Source organism: Ictalurus furcatus, chromosome 7 (assembly GCF_023375685.1).
Source record: "Ictalurus furcatus strain D&B chromosome 7, Billie_1.0, whole genome shotgun sequence".
Taxonomy (NCBI): domain Eukaryota; kingdom Metazoa; phylum Chordata; class Actinopteri; order Siluriformes; family Ictaluridae; genus Ictalurus; species Ictalurus furcatus.
The window spans coordinates 18,353,594-18,381,389 of NC_071261.1; the positions used below are offsets into that span (position 1 = coordinate 18,353,594).

The window sequence follows — 27,796 nt, forward strand, 5'->3', positions numbered from 1 at the left end:
AAAAAAACTGACCCAACGGTTGCACTTTGCGCTTTTAATTGCACATTATTTACTCGTTGCCGAAACCGCACGTCTACTTCGATATACACAGATATGAGAACTGGGTGTTTTCTCTCGCGAGAATTCAGTGCTGTACTTTTTTAATCAGCATTGTCTCCCCCTATCGGCACAACAGTGCAGTACAACTCTGGTCCTATCGCCTCTGCTCGTATTCTCTGTGAGAGAGGCGGCATCCAGCGTTTAGAGGGCCGAGGCAGTAATTTTGGTCGTGACAGACGAGGTAGTGATTCTCTGTTTTGTGCTTCCTCGCTGCCTCTGCTCTCCTCTACACCCACTGTTATCAGCACGGCCATCAGTCCGGCTTGTTCTGCTCAAGGACAGGAGAGAGAAAGGAGGGGAAGAGGAACGAGCCATCGGGAGTCGCCAGGTACAGTTCACTCAGCCACTTTAACCCTTGGGTTGATCTCTATTCCTTTTTTACGTTATGCGAAATCGACCTCCTTAATCGAAAGTAAACACGGCGCAGCGACATGATAAGCGCAGTAATATGAAGGAAGCGCTGTGCGTGTGCGTGCATGTGGTGCGTCTTCAAGCGCTGTTGCGTGTGTTTGTTAAAATTTGCGCAGATCTGCGTTTGTAAATTTTCCGATGTTATCCTTTGATCGATGCGATGTAGTTCCACTTTGAAAATGCGGCACAGGCTTAGTTGTTGTCCTTCTTATTATTATTTTTTTAAATAACATCTGGACTAATCCGAGATATTTCGCGAGATGGCCCTCGCTTTTTGCAGTGGTCGTTTTTCCAGATTAAATCATTAATCATTAAATATTTATTACAAATTCACTATTCTTTTACTACTACTACTACTACTACTACTATTATTATTATTATTATTATTATTAGTGTTGTTGCTATTAGTAGTAGAAGGCTATTTGTAGTCAAAAACAAAAAACTAAAACAGTAGTAGCAATACAGACACTGGTTGAAATCTCTGCTCAATAAATGTGCATTGGCCAATGTATGTCGTTTGCAAGTACATGTCTTTCTTGAGGCCAAGTGGACCACTATGAATAAACTTAGCAAGATTAACTGGGTTGAGCAAATCAAGTAATACGTTGACATTCGTTTAAAAAGCAACCTGTAAGCCTGTGTTTTGTTCTAAGGGAAAGCAAGGCTTCAGAAATAATGCACGAGGCCAGTGATGGATGTGTGCGTGCTTGGTGATTTCATTATTTTGCATGACTGGCTGGATGTAAGCAGATGCAGCTTGCTGCAGAGTCGGAGAGAGAAATCAGGCGGCTCGTGAACACACCCCACACACCCCAACGCACGCGCACTTGGAGACTGTGCGCTCTAAAATTAAGTCTTGTTTACCTCGAGCACCTGTCTCACATCCTTTCCAGCTCGTCTGGTCCTGAACTGCTCAATTAGAAGTGCACAAGATGCAGCGCCTTCTGGAAAGACCCTCCTATGTGGAGCACAGAGCCATGCTTCATGAGCTAACTCTAATCCATCAAGGCCACACGAAAGCGTTGTGGTATTTTGCATTGATATTGTCCGTTCTACAATCATTTGTTTAGTCTAGACCCAGATTTTTAGGGAAACAGATTAAGAAACAGTAATTCCTCTTTTTTCCATTACTCTTATGGAGGGCTTTTGAGATACTCAGAAATAATCACAGCAGTTTTAGCCAGCTTGTTTTTAAAGGTGTTCATTATAAGTTCCCAAATGCTTCAGTCAGAATTACATTCTGTTTTATATTTTATTCAGTCACAGCAATTGTTGTGATAACTGTAATAATAGCACTGAACTGTACTGCTGGCATGACCATCCGGCCATCTGTGAGACGAAGCAAAAAACGGAAACATCTTAGTGATTTGTGCGTTGATCAGTAGATCAGTGAACTGTAAGTCATATGAGGGAGTATAGCCTGTTTGCGATTGTATGGGTAAAGTATTATAATTACTGCACAAAAGTGTAAAGAGACACTCACTTCATCCATCAGCCAAACCGGCGTAGTGGACTAGTGGAACTGACATGAATTCATTTTCCAAATTTCTTGCATCAACTTGACCTCACTGAAATGTTTGGTATCAAATGATCACCTGCAGAATTGCCAAAATTCTCAAATACTAAACATAAACATAGTGGCAAAATGAAGTTACAGTAGTAGGAGGCAATCTAGGAAAAAATAATGTCTAAAACGTCATACTACAGTAGCCTACTACAGATTGTGTACCCTCGGTTGTAGACCTAGTAAATAGATAAGTTCGAATTTACAGAGTATTTACTTTTTTGACATAGAAGACATTTTTACACATACAGTGCTGTAGATGTGTGGGTTGTTTTATTTATTTATTTATTTATTAGAATTAGTCACAATAGTGTATTCCTCCTTTTTAGCATGGGGTTTATGTTAATGGAAGTGTCAGTTGTGTGCAGAGACGATGCAATGGACAGTATGGCCTTTTAATTCCTATGGCAACCACACGCGGTAGTACACTATAAGCAGTGTTGGGAGGATTACTTTAAAAATGTATTCCAGTTACAAATTACTTCATAAAAAATGTAATCAGTAACGTAATCCAAGTATCACAATATGAAAGTAATGTAATCTGTTTACTTTTGGATTACTTCAAGGTCACATATGTAAATAAAGTAAAGAGAAAAGCAAGAGCTTATTTTAGAGCTTAAAATCATGTTCAATGTTTGTATTTATTTTAATAAAATAAATACATAAATAAAAGATGAATAAAAGATGGAGGTTATGGTTATGGCTGTTAGGGTTATTAATTACTATGAATGCAGACTTTAACTTCACTCTGCCCACATTTTTCACTTTTCCTACATTCTTTTGAATGTCCATGTAATAAAATAAAAATACCAGATGCCACGAGTGTACCTTCTGCCATCATTTACATATTTGAATGACCATGTAATACGAAGCAATGTGATAAATTACCTTATATGGCCATGGGCATTGTTTTGACTCAGGACAGATGTCATTTGCTGCTATTGTTAAGCAACTGTTTGATGCCGTACACAACGGCACTTCAGATTCGTGTGTTTGCTGAGAGTAATTTGGCCAATAGTTGCTGAAAGCCTTTTATAATCGCCCGATTGGTGTGCGAGAAGGTGGGAACTACAGAAAGGGGTTAAAGCAATGCAAAAATTCATACACATGATGCAGTATTAGACCATAAACACATCATAATGAAACTAGAGCCAAATCCCAGACATCTTCTCAAATGTAGACACTTTTTTAACATCCGAAAAAGAGGACATGTCTGGGGAAAAAGAGGACGTATGGTCACCCTACAAAAGCATTTCAGAGAACAATTTGTGTTACTTAGCACCAGGAGGTTGCTCATGTGAGTCAAAACTGGCAAGAGAGAACCAGAACTATTATCAAGTAGCTGTCTATACTGTGTTATGTCAAAGAATTAATTTATTTGGTTTTAAATGAAAAAAGTTGTAATCCTGATAATATTCCCATTACATTATAGTATTACCAGTTTTTTGTATCCTGATTATGTAACGCCATTACTTGTATTCCGTTACTCCCCAAGCCTGACTATAAATCAATCTTGTAGTGACAGTAAACAGAAGTGGTGGAAATAATATTTTACTAAAAGTTGACTGAAGTAAAAATCCTGTACAAATGCTACAGAAAGAAACAACTAAGTGCACGTTCTTCATGGTGAAATATTTCTTGTAAAATAAGTCCCTAAATTGACAATACTCAACCAGTGTAGCCTGTTATTTATCTCTGATTTACCTAAATCAACTGACTACAGATTGCTAATCTGCTTTTGGTCATCAAGCTAAGGAGCCTACAGTGATTAGCAGTATACTTGGTCCAGTGGTGTGCAAGTGTTTATTTTGGAAGAAAAGAGGCAGAGTAGGGGGGAGAGGGGAAGGAGTATGTAAGGATATGACAGTGCATATTACAAGATGTAATCCCAAACTGAAAGTGAATCCCCCTGCGAACTTCATACACAGATTCCAGGGTCTAATTTGAGCCGCTATCCCGTGTCTATCCCCCATACTCATTCCCCCTTTACCCCTGTATCTGGCTAGCAGCTGTTCTTCTGGATATTAATAAGTCCATTGAGACACACTGACAGGCACCCCTGTTTCCCAACCCACAATCACTATGTTTTACTGTCATGTCCAGTACAAAGTAGTCAAAGAAGTGTTTTTCTAATAAGGCAATAATGTTCAGGCCTATTTAGTGTAAGTAGTGGCCTGTCTAGACCAACTTAAGGGGGTTATAAGAGGGCAGGAGGGTCACAGTGAGAAACCAGGGGGGCATCAATAAATAGCGATTAGTCACTGTCTTAGTACATGCTACTGCAGGAATTACTATTAAAATTATTTTATAGGGCACTGTTCACAATAAAGACTCATCTGATATATGAGAAGCTACACACATCACATATGAGAAGTTCCTGGCATCATTACATTAAACAACAGTATGTAAATAACATTTCTACATAAGTTTCTCTTGTGTTATTGTAGACAGATTCATCTTTGCATCTTCTGTTTCCCTCCTAAATAAATTCAAAAAACAAGTTTCTTTCAAAAATTACATTTAATTTGTAAGAGTACAAAATGTGCAAAACTGTGCAAAAATGCTCCTTCAATCAAATGTACACAAAATCAGACATATAGTCAAAGAATTTAACAATTAAAAGCTTTAAAGTGTAAAACTAAACAATGGCCCGTCAGTCAAATGCACACAAAATCCAACATATAGTATCAGAATCAGACATACAGAGTCAACCAGTTAAAACAGAGTGATTCTTTTGTTTTTGTGCCTGTTGGAAAATCATTTTAGAATTTCCCTGTCATTGCTTTCAGCTAATGTACAATAACTAAGTAAACGTAACTCAGTTAATGAAATTTGATACAATGGGCCACGAAGCTACATTTGCTAGATAACTAACTAGCTAGTTAGCGCACACAATTTACTGCAAAGTAGCTTGTGCTGTTGCTAATGGGATGTTTTCAGTTGAAAGGATACCACTCATGATATTAGTTTCTAGACACATACATTAACCCTTGTGTGGTGTTCTGATCTGTAGGACCCATTTTCAATATTTTGTAAAAGAAAAATACTACAATCAGTTGTTATTTTAACTTGACATTGGCCTTGGCTCATATGCTCTGAAGAACATTTTGAAAACTGATTTGTACTTCATATTTATATTACATACAGTCATGTGAAAATTAAGTACACATCATGGAAATTGTTTTTTTGTTGTTGACATATTTGGAATCATGAAACAGGCAGTACATACAAGAAAACCCTCAAACATCTTGAAACTTAAAGAATATTGCATGGAAGAGTGGTAAAAAAAATCCAGAAAGTCGATGTCAGAGACTGGTGGACAAATCTTCTGAGGCCAAGGGTGTACTTACTTTTTCTACAGACGAATATCACATCTATTAATATTTAGTGGTTAGCACGTTCGCCTCACACTTCCAGGGTCTGGGGTTCGTGTCCCGCCGGGGCCACGTGTGTGCGGAGTTTGCATGTTCTCCCCGTGCTGCGGGGGTTTCCTCTGGGTACTCTGGTTTCCTCCCCAGTCCAAAGACATGCATGGTAGGCTGATTGGCGTGTCTAAAAGTGTCCGTAGTGTATGAACGGGTGTGTGAGTGTGTATGTGATTGTGCACTGCGATGGACTGGCACCCTGTCGAACACCACACAAAGGTGAAATTATTAGTGTAATTTTCTGTGGAAATGTATTACTTTTTTTTTCTTTTACAACAATAACTTATGCTATAACAGTAACATTGCTAATGCATGTTATTCATGTTATTAGCAAGGAAAAGTATGTTTAATAATAATAATAATAATAATAATAATAATAACAACAACAATAAGAACAATTCTGCACAATTTTTCTTGGTACATGTTTGTTATTATCCAATACCTTTGTCTCCTACACACTGCATGTTTAAATTCTGTAAGGGTTACATTAAAAGAGCAATGAAACGTTTCCCTCAATATTCTCCAACCCTTAGTGATATAATAGCTGATCTCATGTGAAATGCCTGCTACAGACTGTCATATGGGAAAGGGTGAAATGGTCATGGCCCATCAAAATTCGCTGTTGTAGTGTTGTAAGCATACTGTCACAGTCTATTTGCTAAAGGAACGTATCCGCACTGGTAGGACTGTAACATAAAAGAGTGAAACCTATGTGCAGAAATTGTTACATTTTAATATTCTCTATGCCTACAACCAAAGATGTGCAAAGATAGGCATAGGCATAATGGTTTCAGGTTAGTCCAAAACCAAAATAACAAATAAAAAGAAATTACCTGAGGTGGAGAGAGCTAACTAACTAACAAAGAAAAACATAAATAAAATATACTAATGCTTCCTTATCTACTTGGATAAAAATGGAAAGGGAAAAAAAAAGAAAAGGCATACATGCCAAAAGTAAATGGCAACCACTCATAAAACCCTGTTTGGTATTTGCACACACAAGTTTTTTCACAATTATACAAAAGTAATTAACAAGTGCAAATAATGGCTAAATAAATTTTATTTACACTCTCGGCAAAATAGACATTATGCACATATCTACAATGAAATCATGTCTACAAGGAAAAAAAAGAAAAAGCCATCCATCAGTTCAGATATTTATGCTTTATTCTTGCCAATGATGCTCAGAAGTGGACATTCTCGTCCTAAACGCAAACATGAAACAGCAATATCTTTTAAAGGATATGCATATTATACTATGTAATTTGTCATATAAAATAAAGTGGAAAATAATTGGGATGCTGCTGCTTACCCAATGTCATGTTTCATGTTTACTGTGGTATCTGTCTAAACAGATGACATGAATGTTGACAAGAAAACCAAAACCTTTCGCATACAAATATCTATTTCTATTGTGTGCTTTATAATTCATACAACCCAGGACAGGCAAAGGGGACAGAGGAACAGAAATAGTGCCTTCTCCACACAGCTGCAGAAAAAGTCATGTACCCTCCCCCTAACAATGCCTCTCAAACTAATCCAGTCATCATGGCAACCACACAACACGTAAAATATAAACAACCTCACAGGTGTATGTGAGTGTTAAGACCATGGAAGACATTTCCATCAAACAAGTGTTCTTATATGGGAGGTTACTAGTTACATAGAGATAACTTTTATAGTGTTTACAAAGCAGCCATTTTGTAGAGCTCAAGAACTTCTGGAACTTTTCCCATATTATTAATCATTTAGTATTTGTTTATGATTTGATTGGCCATATTAGCAATCTTGTTTCTTATACTGAAACAAGATTGCTAATATCACATCAAATCGTAAACAAATACTAAATTATGTTTCTTATATTTTATATATATTTATATATACACAAGACCTATATTCAATACTTATATTGTTACAGTATTTGTCTATTTATTATAAACCTTTTTTTGTGTCTTCTACAGATTGTAATCTGAGCTGAGCCCAGAAAAAACAAGCACCTTAGCCAATTAACCAAAAAACAGAAGAGACCATGAAAATCTTACTCCTCCCTATTATTCTCACTATTTTTTTTATCCACCATTCCCTTACACAAAGTGAATCTGAGCTTACGGTAACAACTAGGTTAGGTCGTGTCCAGGGTATACGCTTGCCCGTCCCAGATCGAAGCCATGTTGTTGCCTTTCTGGGTATTCCATTTGCAGAACCTCCTGTAGGGAAAATGCGTTTTAAACCAGCTGAGCCTAAAAAGCCATGGAATGATGTGTTCGAAGCCAAAAATTATTCCAATGCTTGCTACCAGTATGTGGACACCTCATATCCTGGCTTTCCTGGCACGGAAATGTGGAACCCCAACAGGAATATGAGTGAGGATTGCTTATACTTAAACATCTGGGTTCCTGCTTCCCCTCGGCCACACAACCTCACTGTTATGGTATGGATATATGGCGGTGGCTTCTACAGTGGTTCCTCCTCTCTAGATGTGTATGATGGTCGCTACCTGGCACATTCTGAGAAGGTGGTGGTGGTCTCTATGAACTATCGTTTGGGTGCTTTCGGATTCCTTGCCCTTAATGGCTCCTCTGAGGCTCCTGGAAATGTGGGACTGCTAGACCAGAGAATGGCACTCCAATGGGTCCAGGACAATATTCAGTTTTTTGGAGGCAATGCTAAGCAGGTGACCATTTTTGGGGAGAGTGCAGGTGGAGCCTCGGTTGGCATGCATCTTCTGTCTCCAGAGAGTCGCCCCAAATTCACTCGTGCCATTATGCAAAGTGGTGTGCCAAATAGCCCTTGGGCTACAGTCAGCTTTGATGAGGCACGAAGGAGGGCCACCAAGCTGGCCAAATTGGTAGGCTGTCCTGATGATGATGACACTGAGCTAATTGACTGCCTTAGGAACAAGCAACCACAGGAGCTTATTGACCAGGAGTTCCAGGCACTCCCATATAGCAGCCTGTTCCGTTTTTCGTTTGTGCCTGTGGTTGATGGTGTTGTGCTTCCTGATACCCCCGAGGCCATGTTGAGCTCAGGCAACTTCAAGGATACTCAAATTCTTTTGGGTGTAAACCAGGATGAAGGGTCTTATTTCTTGATTTATGGTGCACCAGGTTTCAGCAAGGACAATGATAGTCTGATCTCACGGGAGGACTTTCTACAAGGTGTTAGAATGAGTGTTCCTCATGCCAATGATATTGGATTGGAGGCAGTTATCCTTCAATACACAGATTGGATGGATGAAGACAACCCTCTGAAAAACCGCGAGGCAATGGATGACATTGTGGGAGACCATAATGTAATCTGCCCTCTGCAGCACTTTGCAAGATCCTATGCTCAATACAGTTCTAACCCTGCTCTGCCAGGAACAACAGGTCAAGGAAACTTTGGTTGGGCCAATTCAGGCCCAGCAAGCAACAGCGGCCATGCACAAGGTAAGGTAGAACGTTTGATTTGCAATTTAGGTCTGGATTCATGTTTTCTTGAAATATAGATGGATGTTCCTCATAGCATAAAGTGTTAAAAAAAAATGAATGGCTAAAATGACATCTTTTTTTAGTTTTTTAATCCAACACATTTTTGTGCTGTTCACAGTTGCTGTGTATCTCTACCTCTTTGACCATCGAGCCTCTAACCTGGCCTGGCCTGAGTGGATGGGTGTGATCCATGGCTATGAAATTGAATTTGTGTTTGGCCTGCCTTTGGAGAAGAGGCTTAACTACACTGCAGAAGAGGAGAAGCTCAGTCGACGTATGATGAGATACTGGGCTAATTTTGCTCGTACTGGGTGAGTATCTGAGCTTGCTCGTGCCTGGAAGAAGTTGGTGTGTGGATGTATGGTACTGTGCGTGTTTTCATTCCCTCTAGTGTAATGACGACATGCCAATTTTATTTTTCTCTTTTCTATCTCTTCTATTTTCTTATCTAGCAATCCCAATATCAACATTGATGGATCCATAGAGAACCGACGCAGATGGCCTCTCTTCACAGCAACAGAACAGAAGCATGTGGGCCTAAACACAGATGCAATGAAGGTGCACAAAGGACTGAAAACACAGCTATGTGCCCTGTGGAACCGGTTTCTGCCTCGCCTACTTAACATTACTGGTAACTAACAGAACTCACAGTTGCATGTAACATTATATGATATTGTATTATATGATTATACGATATACAGTGCCCTCCACTGATATTGACACCCTTGGTAAATATGAGTAAAGATAGCTGTGAAAAATTGTCTTTATTGTTTAACCTTTTGATCTTTTGTTTAAAAAATTAACAAAATACTCTGCTCTCATGGATAATAAACAATTGCAAACAAAACAAAGGTTTATCAAAAAAATCTATCTTTGTTAAATATAGGTGTGCAACAATTATTGGCACCCTTTTAGTCAATACTTCTGTTGGAAACTCAGAAGTGAAGACCAGGAGACTTGGGTAAAGCTTCAGCAGGATTCTTTATTGTAGAACATCAGGAGCATCATTCAATGGTCAGAACGTGCTGTCTTGAGCTGCAGTCATCAAGTCTACAAAAATGAGCTATACATTATAGTTTTATATACATTTTAGGGGGCAGTGCTTAGAGGTGGAGACAAAGAACTCAAGTGACGACCTTAAACAATGTATGCAAAGGAAGTAAACAGTAATAAGAATCCACCCCAAGATCTGGAGTATCACCAGTCCTACTCCAGTCAGCATAACTATACATCTCAGACAACTTCATTATCATAGAGATAAAGAAATGTCCACACCCAGGGCATACCATTTACACTTAACTCAGGTATTGATGACAAATGAACAATGGCCACCAACACAAAGAATGGGACAGGGGCACCAAGAGACATCACAGACAAAAGGTGATAGCTTCAGTTACCATGATTTTAAATTTGTATTCCCTCACTTCCCTTTGCCGAGATAGTCTTCTTCTATAATGCCTGATGAGTTTGGAGAATACATGGCAAGGGATCTGAGACCATTCCTCCATACAGAATCTCTCTGGGTTCTTCAAACTTCGAGGTCCACACCAGTGGAGTCTCCTCTTCAGTTCACCCCACAGGTTTTCAGGGGACTGTGATGGCCATGGCAGGACCTTGATTTTGTGGTCAGTAAACCATTTTTGTGTTGATTTTGATGTTTGTTTTGGATAATTGTCCTGCTGGAAGATCCAACCACGGCCCATTTTAAGCTTTCTGGCAGAGGCAGTCAGGTTTTCATTTAATATCTGTTGATATTTGATAGACTCCATGATGCCATGTATCCTAACAAAATGTCCAGGTCCAGAAAAACAGCCCCAAAACATTAAAGAGCCACCACCATATTTAACCATGGGCATGAAGTATTTTTCCATCCAGAGAATGCGAGCACATGCGTGTCTGGGAAGTGCAGTCCTCGGCAGCCATGTTTGTAGTCCACGCTGCACTCTGGGAACTGTAGTCACGAGTTCTCCACGACGTAACCCCATAGAACCCGATCCCATTTGAAGTTCCAGTAGTGTCTGGCAAACTAAAGATGCTTGAGTTTATATTTATACCTCATATTATAGCTCATATTTATACCCCTGTGAAACAGGAAGTCATGGTTGAACAATTTCCTGCTCCTAGTCACCCAGATGTACTAAAAAAATGTAAGGGAATATGCTTGAAAATATATTTTTCTCATATGAATTCATAGGGGTGCCAATAATTGTTGCACACCTATATTTAACAAAGATATATGTTATAAACCTGTGTTGTTTGCAATTGTTTGCTATCCATGAGAGCAGAGTATTTTTGTGAATTTTTTTAAACAAAATACCAAAAGGTTAAACAATAAAGACAATTTTCACATCATTCTTTGCTCATATTTACCAAGGGTGTAAATATTAGTTGAGGGCACTGTAAATTGATATGATTCTTACTTTTCCACAGCTGGAGCTCTACATAATGTATTTTAGATGTGCAATTTGTCAGTAGAGGCCATTCTCCCTCATGCTGTCAGCCAATAAGAAACTGTAACTTTGCAAATCTTGTCATCATATTAACTTGCAGATATTCACCATCAGAGCATGGACACAGGAACAGTGAACTTGAGAAATTGGGAATGTTAGCACTAGTGGACAGAGAAACAACTTATGTGGTAATGTTTCAGAAATGGCTCACTTATGTGTAATGCTGCTTAGACAAGAAAGGCTGAGCAAAATAAATGGGACAAGAAGACCATAAATTGATTTACTGCTATGCTGCTCCTGCTTTAGACAGATTCCTTTCTCATGTAAATGGGCTCAGTTTAGGTTCAAATTAAATAAACTAAATTTTACACATTTTCTATATACATGGCAGGCATTGTGCTATGAAACGGCTTCAGGGTCTCTGAGAACATACCGTGTAGACCACAGAGTAAATAAAGCATTTCAGTCCATAAGGAAATGAATTGTCATCTGATGTGTATATTGGAAGTAAACTAAACAACTGGTCATCTTCTAATGGAAGTGAACCAGAACATGAAGCAGCTGAAGCTGTACCGTTTTTCAGAGTGTGAGGTAATTTGGCGTGTGACCTGAACTCATAAACTGCAAATTCTCCAGAGAAAGTCTTTGCTCTAATAAAATGGTGGCATTTGAGTGGGCTGTTGCGCTGCTGAGTAATTTGTTTAATGGGATCACTTGATGTATATGTCTGGAAGATCTCTGCACTCTTTGGTCTTCTGCACGCATCTCATCTTGATTTTTCCATTCTTGTGTTATTTGACCTTGTGTGTGTTTTTTTGTACTTGTTTTGTGATTCATAATGATCACCTAATTTTTCTGTGTATTTTTATTGCAAAAAACATAAATAAAAATCATCACACTACATCACTATACTCTATAGACACTTTCACGTCTATAGAGTGTAGCTAAAAACTTAGTGACTTGACACAAAATTAGAGTTTAAGCAAAATTAGACATGATGACTGTTATTTGTTTCTCCCAGTCAATTTCCTTCTCTCTTTATACCCAGATAACTTTGATGATGCCGAACGGCAATGGAAGGCAGAGTTCCACCGCTGGAGTTCCTATATGATGCATTGGAAGAGCCAGTTTGATCACTACAGCAAGCAGGAGCGTTGTACAGACCTGTAGATAGACCTACAGAGAATGAGACAAAGAGAGAAAGAAAATAGAAATTAGACAAGAGTGATGACCATATTACTCTATAGTCTCAGGAGCCCTCTGATAGAATGTCAGTCATTCTCTGAGCCACTGTAGATTATGCCCTTTATTGATGGGTTCCTCTGAGTAGGTAGAAGATTTAATTTGGGAAGGTTACACTTATAAGCTCTATAGAGTATCATTTGCAACCTGTACATGGTTCACTATTGTATCATTTTGCATTTAAATACTATTACTATTGCCATAGGCAGTTGTCTGACAACGTTGCATGTTATCTGCAGGAAGAGACTATTAAAAGTTACAGTCATCATTGAGGATGTATAAGAGAAAATGTTAAAGGTGTGATATTACCTCTGATAATTGTGTCTTTGTGTATCAGTATAAATGATGCTTAGAAGCCCTCATTCACTTTTGTCCTCAGGATCCCACATTTACCTATTTTACTTAAGGGTTTTATTTTCTTAATCTATAATTGCTGCTTGACCATGTGTGCATTTGTCTATATTCCTCTTCTATCATGACAGTTCTCTCCAATATTTAAGTTTCATGTTTGGCTTCTGGTTATATGCAGTTGTCTGCTGTCTCTATGTGGGTCCAGATCAATTCTTTGATATCATATATAAGGGAATCATGAGCGATCTCAGTCCATGCTCCATGTGCTGGCTCTATAATGCACTGATGTGTTTGTTCTGGCTTCTAGAAATATGTGTATGCTATTTCTGTGTATTATACTAATATGTAAAGCATTTTCATCTTGTTTGATACACCTATCGCATGCATACTGGTGCTCACAGCATGGTCCACCTCTATTTATGTGTGTTTGTGAGAGTGTGCTAGCTAAAAAGTGACTGTGTAAGAGTATATCTGAATAGAGTGCCTCCATGGGCCAGTATCCATTATCTCCTGTCTATATGTAGCACACAACTTGTGAAAGTCACCTCCATTTTCATTATATTTGCCTGGGCACTTTGTGCACGTGTGCAAGTCCTAAAGAGAGGTCTATAACTACTGTGTCATGGCTGTGTGCCAAAGAGTCAATAACTTTTTTTCCACTACTGGCTCCCCTCCCAGTAGGAAAGAATTTTCATTACCGTAATGGAAGGAGTGTAATTTAGTTAGTGCTCATTTGAAACGATGGCCTGCTGTGTCAGCCATCTTAACCCCAACTCTGCCATCACGCAACTTATGCATTTGGTGGATACTGCAGGAAAGCAGAGTGTTTAAATGGGAGTGCTCAGAGGGGAGACATTTACAAGAGCCAGATAGAGTTGACATTAAACCATGAGAATGAATAGAGTATGTCCTATTTTCTTTTAAGTATTTTTGTTGCATGCTTGCACTAATTATGAAATGTAGAAGATTACACAGAGTGTTTTTAGTTTGCTCATATCTGGTTTTTATTATGTACTATATTTATTATATACTTTTTGGACATTATTTTATTATCATTTAATGTACCATTTCCCTTGCTCTTATATTATGACCATATCTATCTCACTGTATTTGTACATTTTAAAATGTGGTTGTTTGAGTGCTTTCTGTGAGTGACACTACTGATTTACTCACGTTATTTCAGTATTGTTTATCTCCACATCACTTAGCACACTGTGGAAGAACAGGCCCTCTAGCAAGTGTTATGATTATCTTTAATTGTCCTGTAAACCTGTGAGGTTACATACAAGAGCATTTTACCTTGAAAAGATGTAATTTTGAAAATAAAATAATAAAATGCTCTTTTAAATTATTTAGGTATGAGATACAACAGTTAAGTGAAATAAATGTATGTGCCAGCAGTGTGGCTGGGGTACATGCTGCTCTTGTATCTTCTGCTAAATGACAATTTGTCCTCATCTCTTCTGTCCAGTGAAAAGACTTGTGCATGTCCTAAATATTATCCCTTACTGGATTCTGTACTCATATGACTCATTTGACTGATAACCCTTGTAACAATAATCCAGTGCTGATGTATATTATTATATTATAAATCTATATCTATTAAAGATTATTATTAACCCTGAGATTGAGGTTAGCAATAAGGGGTTATACTAGCAATGGAATATATTTGAATTGACAATAATTTCATTGGTAATAATCATGGTTGTGATATTGTGATTGATAAATCACTATACCTGGACAAAGGCATTTGTGTGTTTTTTTTTTATTTTTTTTATTTTCAGTAACAACTTTTTGGGGATGGCTTTAAAGATTTATGTGCTGTTGCAATTAGTCATATACTGTAATTAATATGAACACTTAGCATCGTGTGATTATTATGTTCTAGAGAGTATCATCTGTGCATCCTCAAATTGACAGCTTTTTCATTTTGCACCCACATTGTTATTCTTTTTGGTCCAGACATTGCCCATTGTGCCATACCTTTGTGATGACAGCATTGTGCTACTACTCTGCATGGTACTACTGCTGCCTCTTGGGCATTGTATCTGAAGTTCTCCAACAAAACCTCATTAAAAAGTCTGACTAAAATGAAAGTGTGTGTCCCTTGCTTGCAGATTAAATCCAACAACATAAATGTAGATCAAAAATGCAAATTCAAGATAAATGTATTTTTTCTATAACGTTAGATAATGGCTAATAGCCAGGTGAATCACATGAACTGTACAGTGATGACCCTGTGCTCTGTGGCTGTTTTATTTAGATCAGTATTCAAATGAGTACTTCCAAGATATGATCGTATTTGCATGTTAGGACTTACACTAATTCACAAATCATGTGTACATTTACATAGAAGATAAACTTCATCAACGAAGGCTTCAGTTGATTGAAGGGTGGTATGAAGTGTGTTCTCATGGTTTAAAATGAATGCTTGGATCCACACTAGACCGACTTAGCTAATGTGTGCTACAAACCAGTGTCACCTATGTCACTATCATGCATGATCACAAAACAGCTGGTGTTTCTCCTAGCTAGTGTGAATTCCTGTATTATCACAATAATCATGAGCTCATTTCACAGAGGAAGGAAACGGGCTGTTTACATGCACCACATGCAAGCAGAAAGAAAGCCGTAAAATCCACTCTGTCAAGAGTCTACAACCATTTCATTAAAAGAAAATGCAAAGACACAACCGCAAACACACATCTCATCTACAATAAAGGTCATTGCTACATCATCTAAAACAAATGAATGCATACTTAACCAGCAAAAATTCTTACAATAAATACTGCACTTAACAAAAGCTATGATCCTGTAAGGTTAAGTAACTCATATTTGTGCTCACTAAACACATTCAGTTAGCTCCAGAATTGTTGGTACACGTGGTAAAACTGGGTTTTAAGAAAAAGGTTAGGAAAAATGTCATTGCCATTAATGATCTTATCTCAGATTTCAAGGAAACTCCCTAATCAAGCTAAATAATCTGTCATCAACGCTGAGTTTGGCATCTGACTCCATTTCCCAGAGTGTACCTCAAACCAGTGGTTTTCAAAGTGGGGGCTGCGGCCCCCTTGTGGGCCGCCAGGGGGCGCCCGGGGGGCCTCAACAATTCTCGTTTCCTGATCTTAGTCTTGTCCTCTGATTACCTGTCTATACATCACTTGACCCTTTGCATGATCCTGGATTTTGCCATTGATACTGTGATTCGGATATGTTTGTGTTTGCCAGTCTTTATTATTAATAAAAGCATACACTGAAACTGTCCCCGTGTCTGTCACATGACATAATCACAAAGACATTTTTCATAAACTGTTTTATCCATCTTCACCAACAGTGCAATCACCCTGGATTGTGTAACCCATTTTGTTGCATTTCAACACAAATTGTGCAGCCTTTGTACAAGTGAATAAATGAACAAAACCATGCAAACTGCCAATCCTGTATCATTCTAATAATAATAATTATTATTGATATTATTATTATTACAAATAAAGTAAGTACTTCACAAAATAATGATAAAACCTTATGCAGGTCTCTATTACCTACAAAGTCCTTGTGAAACTGGCATTTCATGTAACTGATGGTTCTTGCATTCAGGAACTCGGAGTATTTCAGTAGCTTATTTCAAATGGTTTAGAGTCACATGGTTCTCATAGTGGGGTTGCAGCGACCTGAAAGGATCCATTAACGGGGGTGCCAGGTGTCTGGGGTGATTTATTTATTTATTTAGACATTTTGTTAGAGTGGTGGAAATCATGTTACCTACCATTAAAATAAAAATATTCATGATTAAGTGCTTAAAGCTATTAGCCAGTTTGACTGTTCACTTGAATTGAATGGGTTTATTCCTAATAAAAGGCAACTGCTTTAATAAAATGAAGAAGCCAGAGCTGCCACTATGTTGTTCTGATTGTGGCTTTAATGAAAAATTGTTTAGAAATATACATTTTGTATGATGTATAAATATGATGTATTCAAATATATAAACACCATATATAGTGTTTTCGACACTAATTAATTTCCTAAATAATATAATTAAAATCTAGTATGAGATTCATCATTGTATATACAGCTTTGTGGATTAAATGTGTAGAAACAGCATGTTGTAGTGCCGCTTTTGTCCTGCAGATGGCACTTTGCACTCGCGGAAGTAAAATAAAATGTCAAATTCAAATATTGTTTTCAAAGATCGCTTCTTGAAGAAAACCAGATTTATTTAACTGACATGCCTGGGGACGACTTCTTTGTTTTTATTTTTATTGTGTAGTACTGAAAATGGCATGTAATATTAAATAGACCTGCACACATCACCAACCCAAAAACAAGCACACCGCTGGTTTCTAACCCTCGTCCTGGGCTACCGCCTGACCGAAGAAGGGGTAGAAAGAAATCTCATCTGCTGCGCAATTTAGCGCAATGTTGACCGTTTTGAACAGCTGAAAAGACTTGACCAATCACAGACTGCGGTAGAATTTTGACCAATGAACAACGGCGAACAAACGCGGAACCTTATGGCGCACTAATATCATTATTTAGTTCAAAACATTATTTTATTTAATGTAGGAGAAAAGTAAAAACCGACTGTTTGTTTCAGAAACGTCAGTGGCATTTAAATTAACTAACCCGGAAGCGCTGTTTCGCTTAATCTGTTAGCAACAAAGTCAGCTGGTTAGATCAGATAGAACAATGACCTCGGCTTCAACAAAGGTAGTTACTACAGCCCAATCAGCGCTGGTTTAATGCTATGTAACTGAATGTCCGTATAATATTATAGACTGATTGATCTTTTTAATAGACCTCTGATACATTCTCTCTTTCTTGTTCAGCCTGATTTCAACTGATGATAATTATAGATCGCCCACTCATGTACACGTAGATCTATTCTAAGCTGACTTTTCTATATCCTTATTGTGTATATCCACAGGTTGGTGAGATCTTCTCTGCAGCAGGCGCTGCTTTTACTAAACTAGGGGAGCTCACCATGCAGCTGCACCCGGTGGCGGACTCGAGTCCAATAGGGTAAGTAGTGCTGAAGGTGGAGGCACTGCTGCTCCCTGACGACTGTTTATTGTTGTGAATTGGTGATGCGTCACAAGAAAACCTGTTTCTTTGGAGAAACACGTGTGGTGCTCTTCTCTGTTTTACTACGAATACATTTCTTGAACAGGGATGTTTTACATTACACATTCTCTGTGAGTTTGTAAAAGCTACTAGTAATTTATTTTATTAGACTTGAAGTTTTTTTTTTCTTTTTTTTAATTTCTCTTGAATTTTTCCAAAGACCATGCAAACAGACAATCCAGACTCATTAATAATAATAATAATAATAATAATAATAATAATAATAATAATAATGTGTGCATTTCATTAGACTTGAGACCTAGACCAATTTTAGTTAGCCTGAAGTATAGTCACACCATGGGGCCTGTTCCCTGGTTGCTGTCTCTACTTGCAGAGCTAAATGGATGGACAAAGAGATTGAGATGCTCCAATCAGCTGTTAAGCGTTTTGGTGACGACTTGAACTCACTCAGCTCTGTCATCAAGAAGCGCACAGTGTAAGCCATCAGGTCTCTCTACTTTGCCTTACGTCCTATGCTGGGTCTGACCACTCTTGTATCAGGATGTAGGCTTATCTTAGTAGTAATATATGATCAAGGTCTGCATGGAAATGTGAGAGGAGCTCTTTCTTGGAACTTGTATACGCTTTGTGAAAATTCAAGAGAAACAAAGCAGATGGGCTGTATTTGTTGTTCAGTTGTTCTTTTGCTTTATGTTTGTAATCCAATATGGCCTTGTGCCAATAGATGTAAAAGTTAATTTTAAGTGAACGTCCTATGGTTAGGGCACAAATCAAGACCACGGTCAAGCGGAAGCTTTATGAAGACAGCGGAGTTCCTTTGTCTTCTGAGTCACCAAAGAAAAGTACCAAGAAGGTCCCAGTTGCCATGGCTCCCCCTCCACCACCCACAGTCATAGCTGTACCACCATCTCAGGTCGTGGTAGCGACAGGCTTACAGGGTCCTTCTACAGGCTCCGCTAGCATCAAGAAGCCCAAAACAGCAGGTGAGCATCACCATTTAAGGCATTTCAGGATTTTCATGTGGGGAATCTCAATCTCTTCTCATTAAGGACATGTGCTATGATTATATTCATGTCATCAAAATTCATTACATTATTTGTACATCTCACAGATGTCACTCTCAGTGCTCTGAATGATTCAGATGTGAACAGTGATCTTGTGGACATCGAGGGACTCGGTGACAGCTCTGCGACAAAAAAGCTCAACTTTGATCAAGGTACATAAATATAATACAGAGTTGCTCAATGATTTCCTATACTAAGGATTATAACCTCCTAAAGCAAGAGTATTTAACTAAAATATGTGAAGGTCCAGCTACATACAAATTCCTTTCTTACTAAGCCACTAACATGACTGAATGGTATCAGTTACCTTTTCATTCTAAACCATTACTGATTTGTTCATAGCTATATATATATATATATATATATATATATATATATATTTCACTTTACCTCTTTTAAAGTGCACCTATTATGCTCTATAAACGTGCCTAATTTTGTTTGAGGTCTCGTACAATAGGTTTGCATGCCTCCAAGGTCAAAAATCACTTTAATTTTCTCATAATTTACACTGCAGCATCACCTCTTTTTCTCAGTGTCACAAACGAATCATTCAAGGATCCGTTCACTCTAAACTCCTTCTTTCAGAGAGCCTACTCTGCTCCGATTGGTCAGATGTCCCAGTCGGTTGTGATTGGTCTACCGCATACAGCACATGTCGGAAAGGAAACGGCAATTACAATATCTGAATTTCAGCTCAGTAATAATGTTGTCGTTTTACCTCATCAATTTGAGCCCGAGCCCGATAGTGATACATCGGCAGATCAACCCGAACCACCATTGCAAACACGACGAGAACAGGACATTTCTCATTGTTGGGTTTATATGTAGTTTGGCAATATCATGAGAGAGACAGTTAGCAGAGGCCAACAGCTAACAGGCTTAAAGCTGTGCACTGGCTGTACACGTACAGTATACAACACAAAACTACATATTTGGAACACTCGACAGAAAAAATCTATACATATATAATTAATCATCCTTACAGGTTGTGATCTAGAGGCGCAAGAAGGTCTTAATAAAGTGGGTACGGCCCCATCTTTAATGAATAATTGTTTTGTAAGTCCCACGTTGACTTCAGCTAGATTGGAGAAGCAGTTGTCCAGTGAAATGACGGGAACACAAACAAAAGTCAGAGTTGAACTGCTGTGGTATTGTTTTAAAAATGAACTCTAACCACTGATGCTTTACATCCTCATCCTTTGGTAATTTATGCAAAGCGATTTTGATTTGGCAGCGCAGAAAACATCGTCTAGACATGGCGACAACAGGAACTGTAGTGTTTGAGGGCGGGTCAGAGTACACCTTGTTCACAAGCAGCCAGTGAAGACCAGAGGCGGGGTTTTTGTTACAAACCTACGTAGTTTTGTACAGGAAGTAAGTCTCGTTTCAGCTGTTCAGAATCGGTTCCTTCTTTTGGGAGTCAATAACTCAATTTGTTGTGCATTTTGATTTTTGAAACTTTGCCGACTTTTTGTGAATTTCATTAGTGATGTCACTTCACAATGGTGAAAAAAGCATTTCTATGATGAAACCACATCTGAAAAACAGCGGAGGTCACAGAGTGAGCTGCTGCAGGAAAAGTGCATGATCCAGGTTGTCCAAAACACATGTTTTATATTAAGTGCTTCAAACAAACTCGTAAGTGTATTAACGAGGCATGTCGTGTCAGATGCTGCGACAGATGCATGTGCTGTTTAATGTGTTCCAGACAGGTTTTCTTCAATGCAGAAAATACATTTTTACCTTTATATCCTTATCTGTAAATGTTAGAAATTCATGCCAGTATTTCCATTTTACATAAAGCCTCGTACTGACAGCAAGTGAGTCTCCATTAAACTTCACTGAATGAGCACGAGTCCACACATGCGTGTCAAACAGCGCACAATAGAAAGGAAGCACAATAACTCTAAATATATTATTCATTTTGATCAAATGTTGTTTGATGCTATATTTAGAAACCAAAGTAATTGTTTTTTATAACAGCAGTAACTGTAATGGGGTTATAACATGTAATTGTAAGAAGTGTCATACATTTACAGAATAAAGTAATATGTTACGGTGTTACAAATGAGTGAATGTGTGTGTTACTGCAGAACATTCAACCTTTTACCAGTGAACACAGTCTGTGCTTTTGTTTTAAATTTTTAGAATTTTTAATATAGTGATTTTAACTGCTTTAAAGCTTGTGGACAATCAGTTGGGGTTTTTTGTTATTGTTTTCAAAATATAATGTAATAATTTTTTTTTAATCCTTTGCACAATGTATAGCATAGCCCACATGGATACACTGAATACCTTTCTCATAGCCTTTAATTTGCACAATGTTTGAAGGACAAGATTGGCCAGAATGTGAAAAAAATCCGAAAAAATACAGAAAATAAAAAGTGGCAGTTTAATCCAACTAATCGAAGAAACAATCAACAGATTAATCGATTATCAAAATAATCGTTAGTTGCAGCCCTACAAACAGCTATATAACACACTACATGAAAGGTAATATCTGAAAAAGCATAATAGGTGCACTTTAACTAATGCTACAGACTCTAAACAGATGAGACCTCAGTTTTGAATTTGTGCTGTGAGAATAAACACATACTTCACTGTCTATTCCTCTTTTCTGTTTTCATCTCCTCTCTTAGACCATGGAGGTAATAAATAAACTAAAAATAAAATCAATGAAAGTCTGTGCCCATTTTTTCCCCTCATTTTCTTGTTGATCAGTTTTGCTACAGTATTTTTTTGAGTTCTTGGTTTGATCCACTGAAATATTTTGGTGGGTCTTGCACCCAGACTGTGGTCTTCTAAGTTCAGTGGTTCTCAAACATTTTCTAGCCAGTGACCCCTTTAACTGTAAAATAAATTCCATGTACCTCTCAGAATTGGAGAAATTTATGTTTCATGAACATTTTCAAATCATATATGTAGTGTGTTATGATATTTTTTTCCACATTTATTTGTCTTACAGAAAGTCTGAATCTTGACTCAAGTCTCATCATGAACTCCAGTGACCTGCCTCTCCTGTCCCGCTGAACCTGGCTTGCTGCTCACAACCATAAACTGTAAAGGAAAAAAAAATGAACATTACATCAGACTGGGCTGAACCTTTGCAAAAAAAAAAAAAAAAAAAAAAAAAAAAAAACACAGCCCAGTCCAGGACCCGGTCTTGTTGGTTTCTACTATATAGATGGATTCTAAAACAGATAGTTTTCGTGCAAAGTCAAATTTGTAAGGCAGCTTGTTTTGTTTTGTAGTCATTCTTTTGGTCTGTTTGAAAATGGTCTAAAACAGGTCAGCAATGCCTTACAAACAATTTGTCATATGACACCAATGCTTAAGATAATTGTCTTATAAATTCATTTTAAATAATTTTATACGTTGGGCTCATGTAAATGAAGATACTCCTTTAATGCATTATTTTTTGTTATATTGGGAATCTGTTCCCCTGTGAAGATATGTGAAGTGTGTGAATACATGATAATGCTATTTTCCTGTACTGTTTGTCCTGGTGTCAGCTTATGTAAGTGCTAATTCGAGTTAGTCCGTTTTGTCAGATTGTCAGAAATCTGCATGCATTCTGCACATGACTGAGTGCAACACAACACTTGTTTACTTTTTGCTTGATTATTTGTTTGCATAAGGTCACCATTGCATGTTTCAAAGGACTAATACAAACTGAAATAACTATTTGTGAAAGTTTTACATTTTTGTGAGTTTTAAAATGTTATTCACTTTTTGTTTGAACGGTCTAACCTTTACTCACAGGGGACCCTGTAATTTTGTTTCTGATAAATTATACATGAGCAATTTAACATAACTACAAGCCTATTTATTCCCGAACAGATATTCTGTGACAGCACTTTTAAACACTGGTCTGGTGTAAAACATTGTTTTAAATTTGGCAGTGTGCAAGTAATGTACATGAATTCATTGTGTTTTAGAAAAAAAAAAAAAAAAAATCTATACCTTCTTCAGAGAAGCCTGTGGGGAATTTTAATAAACTTCCTACTTAAGTATTTTTGTGGCTTGTGTCACAGTGTGTTCTAAATTATACTTGATTTGGTAAGCCCAAATGCAAAACAATCTTTACAAAGGACTTTGATATCCTTTTAACCACCTTTATATCCAAAGAAATGTTCCTTATTAAAAAGAAAATTGAGAGAAAATTCTCTCAATTTTGCGGACCAAATTATGAATTCAAGTGCAGATCCAGATCATGTGCAGTGCAAAACTGTCTCTTCACACAAATCGTTGTTGTCACATATACATAAACTCAATTTATCCTAGCCCACTGAGCTCTAAGTATTCCAGCTATGAGTGCCCCTGATAACCCAATACAATAAACCAGCAACCGCAGTCCTTGTTAAATGCAGCTGTATGACAAATGTTGAATGACAGACAACAAAGTGCTCTAAACACTTTCTGGCTTTAAAATGTCAGTTATACAGAAACATCAGTGATTAATTCTAAAATGTCCACACAGAGCCATGGCTTATACATACAAGGAAATGGACATCATTTCAAAATCTCTTGTAATTTGCCATGAAAATCTATTTTACATATCTACTACATAGTGTAATTATCTAAGTGACCATTACATAACCATGGAATTCACATTGTGTGTAAATAAAATTAAACTTCAAAGTTTTAATATACATTTTATTTCTTGCTATTTATGCAATGAGCTGTTTTATTACAAGTGCAAATGTAAACAAAAGTTGTTAAGTCTGTTTCATTATTAATTGCTAGTATCTAAATGATTTATAATATTAAGACTACATACAGGTGAATAAAATACACCGCGCATCAGCCTTCAAGGACATTTGTTCTGTCGATCTGCATTCTAGAGATGAAGGGTGTGTCTGTCTGACAGGAGCAGCACAAAACATACTGGCAACCCAGGGAGAGGGCAGCTGCCAATATTGATGTGCTGCTAATGTCAGGCACACAGAAACAAAGCTGCCGTCATGAGTGTGTGGTCTGGAGAAGGAACAGAACAAGAGAGATGCACAAAGGATTTGTTCCTTGTACCACTCTAGTAAAAAGGTGTAAGTGGAAATGCACACTGGTATAAATCTAGTCATCTTATCACAAATTTCCTAGAATACTAGGAGTATATAGAATATAGATATTTCCTTTAGAGAAAGATGAAAGGTGAACAGTTACATAATCATTAAATCATCCTGTGTTATTTAGCAAAATACAATTTGCTCTGGTCAAGAAGCCAGTGCAAATTAGGATCGATGTGATAATCTTATCTCTATAGTGCCCTGCACTACATAGAATATCAAGCCACTGTGATGTGGCTAATATTTAAAAAAAAAAAAAAAAAAAGTCACACAGTTACGCATCCGTGCAGGCAGTGGAGAATATGTAAATGTTGTTAGCTGCCGAATCACCAGTGTTCCCAGTAACAGCACACAATGATCTGGAAATCAACCTAGGAACCTACAAACCATGATGTGCTGCTACAGAGCTCTCTGGCTTGTTTGTGAGGGTCGAGGGAGATGCGGACACTCCTTTAAAACATCCGGAAAAAAGCAGACCTTATTTCAAGAAAGAGCAGCCTATATTAATCAGCATCGCTGTTTATTTTTGTTTCTTTATCTGAAGCGTTACAATATCAGCTCCACTGTAGGGTAATGTATTATGAGGTACACAGAAAAAATTCTGGGTTTTAAACATATCTGCTTTACTAAAGAAAAAAATAAGCATTTAATATGAAATGGGCACTAGATTTAATATTTAGCATTTAATATGAAATCATGCACTAGATTATGAAAAAAAATTATCATATAAAAGGCTGAATATTTTCATGCCATACTAATAACAGCCTTTTAAACTGTACAAGTGTCTTAAAAAGTGCATAGTCAGAGAGGACGATGAAAATAAAAAAACAAAATGGTGGACATGAACAAGAAGAAAACAATGGTTATTAAAAGATTAGACTACAAAATGGTGTCTATAAAAGGAAAAATAAGAACAGATAGCAAATATCTCAAATGTTTTCAAATCTAATGTTTTTAAATGCAGTGTTAATTGGAGCTGTTAATTAAATAATTACAATCTGAGCAGCTGATTTAATGTAAAAATTTTGTACTGAATCTTTACAATTGTAAATGTAAATTGTAGAATGTATCTCCATTTCAGATTCATTTATTTTTGTAGGCCTTAAACAAGTATCATCAAACTCGGGTTTTAAGCATTGATAAGTAAATGGAATACCACTCTTTTTCTGGCAATTAGCAAACCTAAATATCAGATACATATTGTGTATCGCAGAAATGACTTCAAGTATCATGAATTTTTGTTATAATGCCTACCGCTGATTTTAATCATAATTTATTCCTCTTGTGCCATTCACACTGTTACTTTATTAAATTATATCTGATCCTGTCACCTCATAAAGAAGGGTGAAGGGGAATTTTTTTTAAAATATAATTTTATTTAATTAATAGACCACTAAAGAAAGAAACATCAAAAGTACAAAATAATACAAAATACAAAAACACTACAGAGGGGAAAAGTTCTAAGATTTAAATCCATGTTGGAGGGGGGAAAAAAATACAGAAATTAAGACATTTACCAGGACGTAGTGAAATGTGGAAAAGAAAAGTAATCAGCTGTTATTAAGTTGGGTTTTTTCACATCTTGAAAGTGCTTCAGAGAGTGATGTATAAAGAACAAGTTCAAAAAGATGAACAGAGCAAAGAATATTTATAGAAAAAAAATCCTAAAAAGTGTGACCTTGACAGTGAATCAACAGAGACAAACCTAATAGACATTCATCTTCTGAATAATAAGTGTTACTGAGTGACTGGATAATCAGAAATAATTACTGAAATAAATTTGAATGTCTGTACTTTAATAAAATTAAAACAAAATGTTAGCATAAAAAAGTGGCCCTACCACAAAGAACTAGCACACACACACACACACACACACACACACACACACACACACACTGTGCAGCTGCTTAATTAAAAGGGAAAATCATAATTCTCACATAACACAATATTAATTTTAACCTATTCTAAACTCATGACTAAGGATCAGATGAAATACAACTGAAATTACACTTGGTGTTTCAAGTGCAGTGTGTTTAAAAAAAAGCTTAAACATATTGTCACAATCTAGTGTAACCAAGCCTTTGCTGGATTTTATTTTTTATATATATATATATATATATATATATATATATATATATATATATATATATATATATATATATATATATATATATATATATAGGTTTGAGGGATCAAATAGAAACATAATATTTAAAAAAATAAATAAAAAATAACTACACAACAATGTTACAGCATTGCTAAAAGACTGTAGATTGAAGCCTAAGTTATATCTGATAAAAGAGCTGACTATTTGCAGTCTCAATCAAATGATCACGTCAGCACAGCTGAAGAAGGCATTCATTTTTGTCTACTCCTGCCAGCTGTTCACCGAGAAAGAGCAAACAACAAATAAAGCACAAGAAATGGGAGATCAGGATGCGAGAGAGAGAGAGAGAGAGAAATAGAGAGAGAGAGAGAAATAGAGAGTTTGCAAAAAGGTGGGGAGTGAGAGAGAGAGAGTGAGAGAAAGAAAGAAAGAGAGAGGGAGAGAGAAAGAGAGAGAGAGAGAGAGAAAGAGAGAGAGAGAGAAAAAGAGAGCGAGCGAGCACAAGGAGCGCGAGCCCACACTCACACACCCTGGCCTAACTTTTTCTTACCCATTCAAACCAGGGGCCATTTTGGTTAAGCTTTGAAGCAGACACAGAAAAGAAACTAACTTACCCTCGGCCTTTTTTCCTTCACCCTCTTGAGCAGCAGAGGAGAGGTGAAGGTGGCTGATAATCCCAAAAGGAACTCACTGAACACCAACTGTCCTCTGAAGTCAATTCTCCACCTGGAGGGGGAAAAATACTTTAAATTAATTACTTTAAAATAGGTTTAACTTCTTTTAGTTTTGAAAAAGGCAAAAAAAATATTTTAAGACAGTTAGAACCATCTTTCTTAAAACTAGGTAAAAGACACCAGTGAAGGGCTCCAACATGCAAATATGTAAATTCTTTAAATATAAACAAGAAAAACATAAACTAAAAGAGCTAAATCCATTAAAACAAATTTGTGGCAAAAGATTTTAAAAAGGAAAGAAATCCTCACATACACTTATCAATTGGTATTCCAAGTCTTAATTTGAGATCAAAAATACACCCACTCGTCTAAGATTGGGACTCCCATTCCAGGCTGGGGGTTCCAGGAGTAAAATAAGTGCCTAAATCTTTTGTCCCCCACCACCTATTTTCAGCCCCTAAACCCTTTTTCTCTCCCTATTCCCTTCCAGACCAGCAGTCCATGCAGTGTGCAGCCTCTGCTTAGCTGTAGCTAGTGAGGCTGCCTGAGGAACTTGGTAGGCATAAAAAGCAGGGGTTGTAGCCTTTTTCCCGGGGCATCACATTCTACAATTAAAATGAACATTTTTGGGGGACTGAAAAAATCCCAAAAAAAATCAGTACGTCACCCTGGGGTCTCTTTCAAAGGGTGTAAAATTTGGGGAGTGTTGATTTAACCGTTTCCAGGCAAAAAATTAATTTGTGGGACTTCGTATGTGGAGCGCGCCAGTGCTAGCAGCTCTCGCTTGCTTG

The 27,796-nt window shown here is 37.2% G+C and overlaps 2 protein-coding genes and 1 long non-coding RNA gene across 5 annotated transcripts; 2 read left to right on the top strand and 1 right to left on the bottom strand.

The window, feature by feature from the left end:
- Window positions 1–180: 180 nt before the first annotated feature.
- ache (acetylcholinesterase) lies at window positions 181–15,657 on the top strand. The gene is made up of 5 exons (XM_053629045.1): window positions 181–427; window positions 7,461–8,927; window positions 9,088–9,280; window positions 9,422–9,600; window positions 12,468–15,657. Exons 2-5 carry the CDS (start codon window positions 7,529–7,531, stop codon window positions 12,587–12,589), a joined length of 1,893 nt encoding a protein of 630 aa, XP_053485020.1. The 5' UTR covers window positions 181–427; window positions 7,461–7,528; the 3' UTR covers window positions 12,590–15,657.
- On the bottom strand, window positions 12,463–27,673 carry LOC128610054 (uncharacterized). 2 transcript variants are annotated; one of them, XR_008386309.1, is made up of 4 exons: window positions 27,319–27,673; window positions 26,946–27,057; window positions 22,122–22,215; window positions 12,463–12,595 (listed from the first exon to the last, which is right to left on the bottom strand). It is a non-coding gene; the product is annotated as an uncharacterized LOC128610054 (long non-coding RNA). The 2 variants fall into 2 exon arrangements; XR_008386308.1 differs by lacking the exon at window positions 12,463–12,595 and having other exon boundaries at window positions 22,127–22,215; window positions 27,370–27,667.
- On the top strand, window positions 17,082–23,173 carry zgc:92664 (uncharacterized protein LOC436695 homolog). Of its 2 annotated transcripts, XM_053629083.1 has the most exons (6): window positions 17,082–17,719; window positions 17,937–18,031; window positions 18,468–18,569; window positions 18,857–19,077; window positions 19,206–19,310; window positions 22,124–23,173. In XM_053629083.1, the coding sequence occupies exons 1-6, from the start codon at window positions 17,699–17,701 to the stop codon at window positions 22,186–22,188; spliced, it is 609 nt and encodes a 202-aa protein (XP_053485058.1). In that variant the 5' UTR covers window positions 17,082–17,698; the 3' UTR covers window positions 22,189–23,173. The 2 variants fall into 2 exon arrangements, with proteins under 2 accessions (XP_053485058.1, XP_053485057.1); XM_053629082.1 differs by lacking the exon at window positions 18,468–18,569 and having other exon boundaries at window positions 17,092–17,719.
- Window positions 27,674–27,796: the final 123 nt, after the last annotated feature.

Excerpts from the sequence above, each read along its gene's own strand:
- ache (XM_053629045.1), top strand. The coding sequence starts at position 7,529 with ATGAAAATCTTACTCCTCCCTATTATTCTCACTATTTTTTTTATCCAC. Across the intron at positions 8,928-9,087 it reads CAACAGCGGCCATGCACAAG|TTGCTGTGTATCTCTACCTC; the intron begins GTAAGGTAGAAC and ends TGCTGTTCACAG. Across the intron at positions 9,281-9,421 it reads GCTAATTTTGCTCGTACTGG|CAATCCCAATATCAACATTG; the intron begins GTGAGTATCTGA and ends TTTCTTATCTAG.
- zgc:92664 (XM_053629083.1), top strand. The coding sequence starts at position 17,699 with ATGACCTCGGCTTCAACAAAG. Across the intron at positions 17,720-17,936 it reads TGACCTCGGCTTCAACAAAG|GTTGGTGAGATCTTCTCTGC; the intron begins GTAGTTACTACA and ends GTATATCCACAG. Across the intron at positions 19,078-19,205 it reads CAAGAAGCCCAAAACAGCAG|ATGTCACTCTCAGTGCTCTG; the intron begins GTGAGCATCACC and ends TACATCTCACAG.